Source organism: Pteropus vampyrus, unplaced genomic scaffold (genome assembly GCF_000151845.1).
Source record: "Pteropus vampyrus isolate Shadow unplaced genomic scaffold, Pvam_2.0 Scaffold64, whole genome shotgun sequence".
Taxonomy (NCBI): domain Eukaryota; kingdom Metazoa; phylum Chordata; class Mammalia; order Chiroptera; family Pteropodidae; genus Pteropus; species Pteropus vampyrus.
In genome coordinates, this window is record NW_011888845.1 from 1,163,447 (window position 1) to 1,177,559 (window position 14,113).

Genomic DNA, 14,113 nt, shown 5'->3' on the forward strand with positions numbered 1-14,113 from the left:
GTTAATCCTTTTGACAGAAGATTAAGTGTAGGTAGTACATGGAGCACAACAGAGAGCTAAATTCTAAATCAACACATTATGGATCAGGACAGACATGTGCAAAGTCACTACGATGTGAGGCCAGCAAGGCTTAACTGTAACTCGAATGAAGGTATTAAAATAGCTAAAGAAAGAATTTGTCAATCAAAAAGAGGATTATAGGTTAGAAGCACAGACAAAATGACAGAAAGAGAAATTTTCAGGCTTTTCAAGTGTCTTATTTTGATGGACAGTCCAATATTTTAAAATTGCAGCAAGGTAAAAAATAAGAAAAAATTATGGATAAAAATCAGCTATATTTTTAAAACTTGTTAACATCCAGTGCTATAATAAACATAGTTAATTTGGATGCGTAAGTATACTTTGCTACGGTCCAAATGTAATTTCAGGGTGTAAGCCATATCAATCAGCTTGATATGTGGTTAGTTTAACTGTTTTCTGAGACTAAGTTCTGAAGTTATTTCTATAGGTCTCTTTTAGACTGCTGACCCTTCCACTATGTCCTGACCCTTATATGTTGCTGACTCATTCACTCTTCTACTCTCCAGTTTTAGGTCTAATTAGGCCGGAAATGAGAAATCGTTCTCATACCTCCCATTTCCCAAACCTGGCCCCAATCTCCGAGTTCATGGAGGGTAACCTCTTGAGTGCCACTGGAGTTAGGGGTGAGAGGAGTGATTGTCCTTGATTCATGAACTCTTTGTTGAGAATTTTGGCATCTATGTTAATTGCAGTTTTGTTTTGTGTCTGGTTCTGTTGTCAAGGTGACTTTTCTGTAAGCCATCACTGCCTGGTCTGTTTACCACTTAGGGCTGCTCCCCCAACTTCCTGCTGTCTAAATGTTCCTGGTCTAGGCCGAGAGAATTCTCAGGAAGGCTTCTTCCAGTAGAGGTTGTTGCATCTCTCCGCAGCCCTCCACAGGAACAAGCACATGGATAGGGTGGTGCTCAGGGGCAGTCCACCAAAGTCTTCCGGATGAGTTTAATGGGCTAGTTTAGGGGAGTGGAAAGAGGATGGGGGAGGAGCTAATCTGTATCCTTTTGCACCAAGATATTCCTCAGCACAGATCTTTATGCCAGCTCAGCACCAGGCACCTATGTGAGTCAGCTACCTTCAGCACCTAAAACCGGATGCAAAGCCTCTCCCAAAGTTCAGGTCACACCCTACAACTATATGGGTGATTCTCTTGTGTATGCTCCTCCTACTGGCTTTAGGGAAGCCTATTAGGGAGGACAGTTGCTCCCCTACGAACATTACTTTCCTTCAAAGGCTCCTAGCCCTCTTAATATAGTCAAAGGGGTCTATGTTTCGATAGGTTTTCTGCAATGCCTCTTCTTATTAAACTCCTTGGGAATGATGGTCTACACGCGACCATTTCTTTGAACTTAAAATGGAACAGAGTCCACAGAAATCCTGGTACTTCTCCATGAACTGTTGGGTGGCGGGTAGGGCAAGAGCATTCTACAGTAGCTCCAGGTGTCTTAATCTGTTTGAGCCACTATAACAAAAATAACATAAACTGGTGGCTTATAATCAACAAAAGTTTATTTCTAAAAGTTCTGGAGGCTAGGAAGCCAAGATCAAGGCACTGACAGATTTGGTGTCTGGTTTGGTCCTGCTTCTTGGTTCATAGCTCGCTGTCTTCTTACTGTAACTTCACATAGGGGAAGGGCTAGGGAGATCTTTGAGGTCATTTCTATAAAAGCACTAATCATTCATGAGGGCCCCACCTTCATGACCCAATCACTTCCCAAAGGCCCTACCTCCAAATACCATCACTTTGGCTTTAGGATTTAATATATTAATTTGGTGATGGTTGAGGGAACATACATATTCAGTCTCTAGCACCAGGGAAGCAGGAAAGGGCTATTGGTTTTCCACATCTTCATGGAATACATTAGAATGTGAACACAAAAATCCTTGAGGCTCTTAAAGTATCTTGGGGTGAGGAGGATTGTCAACTTATTAGGACCTTCTCAGTTTCTAAATTACTCATGTTTAGAAATTTTATAAATCATGTATTCCTTTTGTAATCATAAGCAATCAATAAAGATTATTATTTTTAAAGAACTTTGTAATCAGAGGCTTCTTAGATTTAAGGACATCATTAAAGAGAATGTATTGAATCTTTGCTGGTCTGTTATATGTTGAATGAATAACAGTACATCCTGATCAGGTAGAAGAATGGAGGAATGATTGATATGCACATCTCCATTTGCCCAGGTGTCTAACATTCTCTTTTCCCTCTCTCCCAATTTTCCTGATTCAAACTCCCATTATTTAAGAAGGTTAAGTTCAGTCTTGGTAAAAGATCCAATTTCATAATAAAATTTAAAGTGGTAGGGAATATTATGGTCTTTAATGCTTTGTTTCCCCCATAACCACGAATGCCCCTTTATATGCAGAATTTAAAATAGATGTAAGAGGAATTTGTTCTATAACTCTTGGACCCTTCAGCCAAATAAAATATCAATAAATGGATTGGAGTAGGAGAAAAGAAATTAAAGAAATTTCTTTCAGGAGAATTATTGCTGGTCTGTGGATCCCCACCTCTACCCACCAAGGAGTGGTGTGTATATTGGGGGGAAGGTTGGGGTGGGATGCTACCATCTAACACCTAGCCTAGTAAAGGAGGCCTCAAGGGAGCTACTTGAAAAATTTGAAATAAGGTCTTTGCAATTGAGAGATACAGAGGGCTGTTGCCCAACTCAGGCCTAAAACTAGAGTAGACTGTGAAGGGCAGGCTGACTTCCTCTGGGATATCAAAGAAGGGCTGATTGCTTTGATAGTAGAACTAAAAGAATGCAGCTACATTGAGATTGGCCAGTACTTCCGAGGTTGTTGGTGCAAAGTATGTATGATCACTTCCTACAGAGAGGATTTGCGTTGTGTGGGGCAACAGGAGAAAACTGGCCTGGGTTGTGTTAGACCTCTTTTCCAAGCCAAGTTGGCTTGTAGAAGAGGATTAGGAGACCTCAGCAGGAAGAGAACCACAGTATGGTGAAGGAATTCTGAATGACTACCTGGAATAGAGATGTCTCTATTCAGTATAAGGCAACTGTAGGAGAGGGATCTCCAGAGGAGTGACTATTCCACAGAAGAATCAGGTTGAAACACTTGCAGGTCCAAAGAGAATAAAGCCAGCTTATAATGGTACCAATCCATGTTAATACTGTCTTTATTTTTTTCTTCCCTCATCTTGTCCTGGCAGGGAGACTTCACTCCTTTCCCCACTTCAGGATCCAGCGTGAAATAGGTCCTGGTTAGGGGATAACGTATCACCACATAATAAATTGTAAAGAGATGGTGGGGTTCATTCATAAAGTTGTGTTTTGATTACAAATGTTTGTTCAGTTCAGTGGTTAGATCTGTACCCAGAGTCTCATAGAGCCACCCAGGCAACTATTCCAGGAACTTATTTCCCTCCACTTCACCATGGACCTATGGCAGTCCTATTTTTGTTCACTTATGAACATTACAAGAATCTGCAATTTCATTATATGCTTACAAACTCAAATACCTTTGGGGTGTAAGGTCATCATGGAAATTAACAGATGTGTATAGATCTAAACAGATAACATCACGTGATAATGCAGTGTTTAGCCAAACAGTTTTTCAGGCTGGGTGCCAAGGTCGGCAAATTAGAAAGTCATTTGGGAAGCTGGTAAACTTTTTCTTTGCAGCCAGCCATTCCTGCAACCTGGTGAGTTCTACTACTCACACTACCCACTCTGCCTTGGACACTAGAGGCAAATTTCCTTTCCCGGAGGAAGTGGAAATCCCTAAAGTTGGCTTGTGTGCTGGCTGGACAATTACTGCTTGGCTATCACCCATGGAAACATAGGCTATTGCCCATGGGAACATAGGTTATCACTCATGGGAACATAACATTCTAACAATAAGCTTTCTGCTTCTGTACTCTTGCTGCCACAACCTACCTGTGGGTTGACGGTTAGTAAGTAGAAGAAAAATAGACTTTTGTGTTAAGACAGAATGAGGAATGGGACTTAGGGCTTAAAAATCCTGTACCTCTACATTTCGGGGCTGCTTAATTTGGGGTCTGCGTACCCCTAGCAGACCCAGCTGGCTGAATAGAGTGTGCTTCCTATAACTCACTAGTTCCTGGTGGTCCATGTGTCTTTCTGGGGCTGGCGGCTACAACACTCGGATCTCCAGATAAACCCAGTTCAACCTTCCTGGAGTTCCCTGGCTTTTCAAGTCCATCAGCTTAGGCGAATCAAACAGCATTTCAAAGCTGCTGCGAGGCTGAGACAGCATCCTCGCTTGGACCATAGCGTCACCTGGGAAGTCGGCAGCGGGGTGACGTCACCGCGCCCCGGCGCGCGCCGGCCCCCAGCAGTCTTTGCCGCTCCGCCCCCGCCCAGCCCAACGCTAGAGGACGCTCGTGGGCTACGTCTCCTTGGCAACCACTAGCTCCACCACGTCGTCCCTTTAACCTTTAGGGTGCGCTGGCGCCGCGTCCCTCGCACTCTCTCCCCTTTCCCCCTCCCCTTTCCCCACCCCCTTAGCTCGAGGCCTTCCAGGCCGGAAGCGAAGATGGCGGCGGTGGCTCCTGGCGCGGCTTCGGCGGAGCTGGTGATCGGCTGGTGCATATTTGGCCTCTTACTACTGGTAGGGGAGGCGCTTGGAGTTTATCCAGTGTTGAGACTGGTGGGAGAGAGGAAGGGGCCGGCCCTGCAGCTCGTCTCTTCGGCCCGGGAGACCCTCCTCGCCTCGCCCCGCCCCGCCCCGCTTTTAGCTTGGACTATGAGGAGCTCCTCCTCGCCCGGAACGGGGGCGGTGTTGCGGCTGGTGGGGAGGAGGCACGGATTTCCGGCTGCTTTTGTTGTCTTTTTCCTGATGACATTTATTTAATATTGCAGGTTTCCTTTCTCGAAACTCTTGTTCTCATCCCTAACTTGGGCCCTGGGGCGCAGTTTGGGGACAGAGGAGTCCCTCAGGGTTGAGAATGGCGTAATGGCCTCTGGTTCCGTGTAAGAGGGGAGCAAATGGTGATGGGGCAGCATCGGCTGATCTTTGCAAGCTCAGGCTGAGGCGTTGTTGACTTGAAAGGGGACTTCTCTGCTTATTTTATTTTATTTTATTTCCTGTTTTCCCTATCTTTGAGGTTATTGAGTGTCCAGCCTTCTTTACCCATTGTGCGATTCTTTGATGACGTGAGTTGTTCATTTTGACTTCCAGGTTCTACATTCTTTCTGATCTATTGATAGCTGTAAAAACCTATAGGTCTGTTGATAGGCGTAGAAACCAATAGGTCTGGTCTGTTGATAGGCGTAGGGCAAGCTGTAGCCCTCTTTACTGCCAGTATCAGGATATGTATGCTACCACTTATCTGATCTCAGGTGCCTTTTTCTCAGCCATCCTATTCCTGCTTATCCAGTGAGCAAAACATGGACCTAAATGGCCCAGACAACCTAGTTTTTACTTCTCTACCCTATATTAAAAACCTTGGTTTGGTTTTGGGATGGCGGGGGGAGGGTAGTTCAGTTTGTTTCTTTGTAACCTTCCCCGTTCACATTCATTGTCTTCATTTGGTCCTATTGTTGCTTCCTGTCCCAAAGTATTTTTGCACTTTTCCTCGACAAAAACAACAAAAAGTAAACTAAAAAACCTTTAACTTTAGTCTGAAAATCAAGATTTGTTTAATTTTACTCATTGCATGCCATTATGGTGTCTGCAACCTATGTAGTATGTTTTGCTAGTAAATGTTACAGCAAAACTACCAAAAAGAGAAGTGAAAGCTTAAGAAAAGACTTCTCTTGCTACCTTCACTTTCCCGCAAAATCATACTGCTTTTAAACCAAAACATGCTTTTCTCCTGTTAGTGGAAAAAATAGAAACCCTAAAGGTTGGCCGTGCTCTCCAAAGCCAATCCAGGCTTGTACTTGGAAGAGTTCACTGCATTTTCCAGATCATTATGTTCAGTTGGTTTAGGAGAAAACAAAGAAGCATGTAATCAGTATTATAGTCGAGTGGGGATATCTTGGCATTTACCAATAGTAAACATTTCAGGTATAACAGTTGTGCTGTAAATCATAGGAGAGTACAAACAAAACAGAATGTGGCCTTTGAGAGCACCTAAAGATAGGTGGGAAAACAAAAATTGATGAAACATATTTTAAGTAATGAAAACCAAAGTATGATTTTATAAATGAAATAGAACTTCAGAGAATAGAGAACGATATTGAAAGTAAAATTGAGGTAGACTTTGAATAGATGCGAAAGGGAAGACATTTAAGTTGGTGATATTACAGCAGGAACAAAGAAAATGAGAAGGGAATTAAGTTTGAAACTGGATGTTGGAGTAGAAAAATTAGTAATAAGGGCCATTGTTTAATTTTCCACAAATCACTTTAATTCCTAGTTTATTAGAGGAGAGCTGGATTCTTATGTCTGCTGCATTCAGTCTTTTGAGATGTTATTTTGGTTGAAGTATATGAATAAAATCCAGTTTTAGTGATATGTAATTGGAAGCAGAGGAGAGTTTAGGTAATTATGGAGGATGTTCTTTAATACTCTACCAAAACTCATTGAGTAGAAACTTCTTAAAAGTTGTAATATAGAATCTGAAACCCTATTAACGAACTTTTCATTCTGTTTCATTAAGATCTATTGGTCCATGTTGTACTTTGAATGAATCTTTTAACCATGCATGGTTTTATAACATGATGCATTTAGTCATTTAGAAAATACTGATTTACTGAGTTATGCAGATTTTCCCAATATGGGTATATTTCGTTACCTAATATCAAAATTTCACATTCAGTAATATCACCACTGATGTCAGAAGAAATCTCAGAAATAAGTATTGAGAAACTGTCGGGCTCAGAGTTTTGGACACAAGTTTTCCAGAATTTTAATTATCATTTGAAGGCTTGAATTTTATCATTGACAGCAAATACGGCCAGTCATTTTTCTTGAAATGTTGGAGTTCCCTTTGACAAAATCTGCCAAATATCCAAGTCTGAATAAACATAGTCAGTTGTGCTTTCAAATAAAAATGACGTTCCTTGCAAACAGTGACTAGTTTGGCTTCCAATTCATAAGTATTGAGGTACCTTTCCTAGAGACAGCTATCATACCTTGGTTTGCAGTAGGAGAACTTAAATGCACACTTCACATTTTTCCTCCACAGTATTTAAAGAGACTCAAGAGTTGAAGTTTAATAAATTTAATTTTTATTGCTTTGTCAAGCAGTCTTATGTCAAATTGTCTTTTTTTTTTTTTTCTTATATGTGCGATGATGAAGAATACGATTAGCTACTGGCACAATTTGGTGTCATTGTCTTGACTCATGCTTAATTTGCCAGCAGTTTTACCCAACATGGCTTATGTACCATGAGTGCAAATGTTAGCACAGTGAAAAAGGCAAGTGACATTTTAGTATTATGAGAATAGTTTTCAAATTGCACATCTTCAGAAGGGGTTTTGGGACTGCCAGTGGTTTGGGAATTTAACACAGAACTGCTGCCAGTCATCTAAAGAAACAGAACACTAGGTGATGACTTTTGTGATCTTAAGCAAAAGATGACATGCTATATAGTACTACATTATGACATTCTAGAAAAAGAAGAATGGATTTCAGTTTCTTCTGCCACATAAGGAATGGTTATATCTTGTTCTTCAAGGCCAATAATCTATTTGTGTTTAGAATGTCAAATCTAAACTTTTCTACCTAGTTCCCCCAAGATACTCAAGCATTTGGCTTATTCCACCTTTCAAATTGTGTTTCCCATTACTATACAAGACAGAGTCTCCATTTCTGTGAAGCAAGTTTACTCATTACTCAAAAGTGAGGGCACCACCTGGGAACTTGATAGAAATATAAAACATAAGACCTTAGCCCTACTGAATCAAATCTGCAGTTTAACAAGTCCTTAGGCAGTATGTGTGTTCATTAGTTTAACAAACATTTATCTGTCTTGTTCCTACCCCTGCCCCAGTGGTTCTCTACCTTGACTGCTCATTAAAACCACCTTGGGAGTTTTTAAAAATCCTAAAGCCCAGATCAGTTACATCAGAATTTCTTGGGAGAGATTGGTGACTGCTCTAAACCTTCCCTTACAATTGTTAAATTATATATTTCTTTTATGAACTACTCTAAGATGTTATTTTATATGAAATTTAATAATAATTATTGCTATTTGTTAACCAGTTACTGTGACCAGGCACTATGTTAAACTCTTTCATCTCATTTATTCCTTTAAAACTGCTATTAAAGTAGTATTCTTATTCCTATTTTACAGATGAGGACTTTGGTTTATTTTATAATATGTTAACTACTAATAAGTTTAACCCATATAAACAAAAAGTTCTTTGGAGTTCTGAGTTTTAAAACTGTGAAGGAATCCCAAGACCAAAAAGTTCAGGAATCTCTGGCTTAATTATTTGGCCTGGATTGCTCTTTCCTTGCAGGTCTGTCTGGTATTGGGAAACTCCTTCCTGTGCAGTAGTACCTATTACTTTGAACTTCGTAAAAGTGCAGATCTTCTTGAAATCTAACGAAAAATTTATTGAACACTTTGCTAAGTGTAGAAAGATATGGCTCAGCTTCCAATGACTTCATAATAACTTGAGGAATGTTTTAAACGTGTGAATATATTTAAAGACAAACCATTAAAGTATTAATAACATTTTATGAAAAATAATTTCCCCAGAACAAAAAAAAATTAGTAAATAATTAGACAGAATTTGAACCTATGTTTTGTTTTGTTTTGTTTTGTTTTTTTTTTGCTCCAACATCCAGGTTCCAAAGTCTGCATTTTCTTCTCATTTTATGCTTTCCTGCTTTTCTGACACCAATGAAATGTTAGTAATATGAAGGAATATACATGCAACAACTTGGATGGATTTCACATCCATTATGCTAAGTTAAAGAAGCGAGACTCAAAAGATGACATGCTATATAGTACTACATTATGACATTCTAGAAAAAGCAGAAGCTATAGGGACAGATAACAGCGGTTGTCAAGAAATGGAGCGTGAAGAGAGGGGTTAACTCTAAAGAAGATGAACTATTCTTATATTTTGGTTGTCGTAGGGATAATTTGGAAGCTGTGAAACTAGTTAGGTGGTGTTATTAGTTCAGTTTAGGCTCCTAAACTAGGATACCCAGAAAGGAAGTAACAGTTGACTGTTGAAAAGAGTGAAAAGACAAAACAAGCTTGTCTCAGAACTCTTACAGAGTTTATTTAAAATGGTGGTTCTCAAGTTTGGCTCAGATTGGAATCTTCAGGCATTTAGGGTGCTGATACCTGGAGGAGCCTTACTCCCTGATTGAATTGACTTGGGGGAGGGCATAAGGGTATTTAAAAACTGCCCAGATGACTCTGACATACAGCTAAGGTTGAGAATCACTGATATGGTATATGTCTGCAGTTCTCTACAATTGAGTAGTGCAGATGTTCTCAAAATGTAATCCCTGGACCAGCAGCAGCCTCACCTGGGAAGTTGTTACAAATGCGAATTTCCTGGCCCCACGCCACACCTCTTGAATCTGAAACTCTGGGAGTGAGGACCAGCAATCTGTGCTTTAATAAGTATTCCAGAGGATTCTGATGTTAGCTAGAGTTGGGGAATCTCGGATGAAGTCCTATACTCTGTGTTAATCCCTAGAAAGACATTGGTAACTATTAATAGTACCTACTTGATTAGAGATGTCAGCTTCAGTACCTCTGACTGTACTTTTTTCACTGGAAAGTTTCTTGCAATGAATATGTATTTATTTTCAGTGTTCACATTTCTTGTGTCATGTAAAATTTGAATTATAGTATAATGTGTCAATTGCATAGTGATAATTGGCAGTTAATCTCTAGCTGAATGGTACTCTTAAACTGTCATAATGGAGCACAAGTAATTTCAAGTTATGTTCTGTGGTGCTTCAGTAGTAAGCTTAGGCTAGAACATCTAAGTTACATCTCCTTTAGGTAGGAGAGCTCTATAGGGAAAATGTATTCAAAGCTAGTTATAATTACGATGTTGTATGAAACCATTAATGGTTGCATTGTGTTTGGTGAGGGTATATGTAACTGAGCACTGTTATCAACAATTTTTAATTGTTCCTTTTGTGTGTGTATGTCTTTGCATCTAGGTGAACTTGTACTGCATTCATGAAGTTGGCTTTAAAAATTATCAATCTTGAACAAGTTTCTAGTAGGTAGTGGGCCTTCTTTACACATCTAAAAGAACCTTTACTTGACATAAAGTTTCCCATTGAGAACTTTTAAACACCTGCTAAAATCAGTTTTAGAGAATACATAGAGCAATAACAAAACATTTCGTTCTATTTCAGGCTATTTTGGCATTCTGCTGGATATATGTTCGTAAATACCAGAGTCAGCGGGAAAGTGAAGTTGTCTCCACCATAACAGCAATTTTTTCTCTGGCAATTGCACTTATCACATCAGCACTTCTACCAGTGGATATATTTTTGGTTTCTTACATGAAAAATCAAAATGGCACATTTAAGGTAATTATTATACTATGCAATTTTATTCTTTCAGATTTTTGGCACTTAAGTATTTAAATTTAACAGTCCAGTAGATAATGTGCTTTATTATTGTCTCTGGGAATAAATGAGAATGGAAATGTAGCACAGGGGCTGAGAATATGACAACTAACATGAAAGACTAGAAACAGACTATTAACTGACATAAGAACTATTAATTTCACAACCCTCCAAATGTGAAGAATGCTTTTGTTAATCTGAAAATTTATTAAGTAATTGTAGTAGGTTTTATTTTTGTGCCTTTCTTTGAAGTTTATTTGACTTGGGTTGCATTAATGCACTAAATACATAATTTAGAAGGACATTTGTTTGTGGCAGATTAGAATCTTACTCCATTTTATATTGAATACTTAGAGTCAGTATGGTATAGTGAAAAGACCGTTAGGCTGGGAATTATAAGACCTAAGTACTGGTCTTGACTCTTAACCGTCTAGCGTGTGTGTTTGGCCAAATTAATTAACATTTTTGGACTTCAGGTTTCTCATTTTTAAATGAAGAGAAGATTTCTGAGTTCTCTCAATTATGTAAATTTCTTAAGTTTCTTATTAGCATAAGCTTCTATGAAGCAGAAGTTACGTCTTATTTATTGTTTATGCCTAGTATGTAACACACATGTAGGTACTTAAATATTTGCATGAAATTTCAGATTTTTGCGTGTTTTCATCTTGAAATTTCTAAAGTAAGTGTTTTCATGAAATTATGAACTTCCTCTAGTTGTTCTGGGTCCATGCTTAATTTAGTAGTCACTTTCTGGGTACCAGTTTTTTTTTTTTTTAAATCTATGAGATGACATTATATCCATTTGAGAAACACTTTAAGAATTCACCCACCTAAAGAAGCAAATATATTACCTGTAAAAATGTAGGGCACTTGTTTTATTAAATGTCCCTTAAAAGATGAAAATTCATAACTATTGTCATGTGCTTATTTTACATTTGTTAAATCTAAATGTGGCACCAATAATTAGAAGGGAAGGAGTCCATGTTAGTATTTACCCCGACTTTTAAGAAAATTTTTCTTTCATTAAGGCATTATTTATTCAGCAATTATATGTGCTTTTTTTTTCTACTTTTCATTTACCTAGTTGTTTATTTAGTTCTGTTTGTTTTTAGCTAAGTCAGAGCTTAGATAATTTATCATTCTTTCCCCCTAATACTTTGATACTTTTCTTTTTGATATTTTAAAACATCCTTTGTTTCCCTTTCTTTTTCTTTTTTTGTGTGTCTGTGAGAGGCTAGTGAAATTCACAGGAGTTTTCATTGAAGCTGGCCTATATTAACACTCAAAAGTAGAACTGAAAAAACTTTTCAGGAACTTTTTCCCAATAAACTGTAGAATGTATTTTCTCCAAAAAGTTACTGATGAATTTACTTGAGGTACTTAGTGAAAGACAAGTACAAGTATTTAAGAACTATTTCTTCAGATTTTATTCCACAATTGTAAATTTAACCATGTTAGAGAAAAATATGTATGCTACAATGGCTTTAATATACCCACATTTATTAAGATAAATGTATAAGTTGACATCGTTTTCCATGATGAATTATTTTGTATCCTAATTTTTACAATGTACATTGCTTATTCCTAAGTGAACATATATATTCTCTAACTTTCTCCATTTCCACCTCAAATATTAGAACCTCTAAACTGATTATGGACTTGCTTATAAGGAATAATTATTTGGGAATTCTAGATGTCAATGATGGCTAAGAATTGGCTGAAGGACAGAAGATGCCCAGGCTTTTCTGTCAGAAGGCGGTCAACAATACTTTATTTTCTCTTAGTTACCTTCCTAGCTATCTCTGCCTTGTTTTGGCAGTGGTATGTTGTAATAATGTTTGAATCGTTTCCTTTGACTTTTTTTCAACACACGTCACTATGAATAATCTTAGCTAGATAATTTCTTTGTTTCTAGTATTTTTTTGTGAAATAATTAACTTAATAGAAGAAAAAAAAACTGTAAAGACTAGCTAGAGATATTCTATTACAGTGTCTTGTATAGCTGTCCAGTAACTTTGGATAGTTGTATACACAAAATGTATTAATGAGAGAAAATCAGAAATTGACACGTGAACAAATATTTTTTTATTTTTTTATTTTGTGCTTCAATCCTACTCTCATGTGGTGGTAATTGTATCTTAGAACATTGTACTTTTCATTGCACCTTAAGTATATTCATTCATTTAATATTTCTTAAGCATGTAATATGTACCTGACAATTGTGGGTGCTAGAGATTAACTATTAAAACAAATAAGGCAGGTACTCTCCTGGAGTTTACCTTCTGTGAAACCAGACAAACAGTAAACAACAAAACAAGCTAACTGAAGAGCGGTAAATTCTATGAAGAAATATAAAAGATTGATGTAAGAGTGTAATTAGTTATAGGTAATTTAGATAGGAGGATTGGAATGACACGTAGCTGAGGTAAGCCAGATCGCTGAGGTTACTTGAGATCAGAATGAGGAGGAGCCAGTCAGGTAAAGAGCCAGAGAGAGGACCTTTAGGAAGAAAGGAGCAGGAGCTGTAGATATACAGGCCCTTTGGCAGGGATGAGTTTGGCCTATTTGGCTGAAGTGTAGTGGTGGTAGGAGTTGTGCTTTGCTACTAGCTGAGATCTAGAGGAAGGTGGGGACCAGATTGTTTATGACTTTAAAGTCATACTAATGAGTTAAGATTTTCTTCTAATTGCAGTGTGAAGTTAATGAAGATAAAAGAGAAAGGTGAATTGGATTAGACTGGTGCGAGTAGAGAAAAGTTAAAATTGGTATAATTTTGGAGATAAAACTGCTTGAATTTGCTGATGGATTAGATATGGGGGATGGGGGTGAAGGGAAAACAAAATTGAAGCACTGATGCCTAGGTTTTCATATATCTTAGAGAAATAAGGAAGCTTGGAGAAATAACAGGGCATATGTAAGCACATGGGCAGGTGAGGGAATGTAGAAAAAACAGCTGTATTTTGGATAAGTTCTCTTCAAAGTGCCTGCTACATATATTAAAGCAAAGGTGTCAAGTAGTGAGTTGAAGCTTCAGGGAGACCTTAAGGTTAGAGCGAAGTGAATTATATGGAAGTCGTCATCATTTGGGTAGTATTCAGAGCTATGGACTGACTACTAGCTGGGAAGACTGAGTTGTCAGAGGATTGGCATTGGAACATGGATTAGAGTGCTTCAATATGAAGAGGCCAACTGAAGGGCAGAGGCTGCAACCTGAGAGGTAGGAAGAAAAACAGAAGAGTCTTATGAAAATCAAGAGAAGAATGTGTTTAAGGAAGAGAGTGATAACTTCTTTGAATGATGTTGAGAGGTGTGAGAGAGGGAGAAAAGTGACTGTTAATTTTGTTCAGTGGTGACCAAAGAGCATGAAGAGTAATTTCTTTCCTTCCTTCCTTCCTTCCTTCCTTCCTTCCTTCCTTCCTTCCTTCCTTCCTTCCTTCCTTCCTTCCTTCCTTTCTGCCTTTTCTTTCTTCCTTCCTTTTTTTTTTTTTTCCATAAAGAGTAATTTTAATGGGTCAGTGGGATAGTTTGGAATGGGTTAAATGTGGA

The 14,113-nt window shown here is 38.3% G+C and overlaps 1 protein-coding gene across 1 annotated transcript in view; it reads left to right on the forward strand.

Annotated features, from left to right (window-relative positions):
* Positions 1-4,350: 4,350 nt before the first annotated feature.
* LMBRD1 (LMBR1 domain containing 1) overlaps positions 4,351-14,113 on the forward strand; it is a 78,720-nt gene continuing 68,957 nt past the window's right edge. Inside the window, exons 1-2 of the mRNA XM_011361181.2 lie at positions 4,351-4,671; positions 10,352-10,528. Of these exons, the coding sequence (XP_011359483.1) occupies positions 4,597-4,671; positions 10,352-10,528 (252 nt within the window). The 5' untranslated portion in view covers positions 4,351-4,596. The remainder of the gene's footprint in view (positions 4,672-10,351; positions 10,529-14,113) is intronic.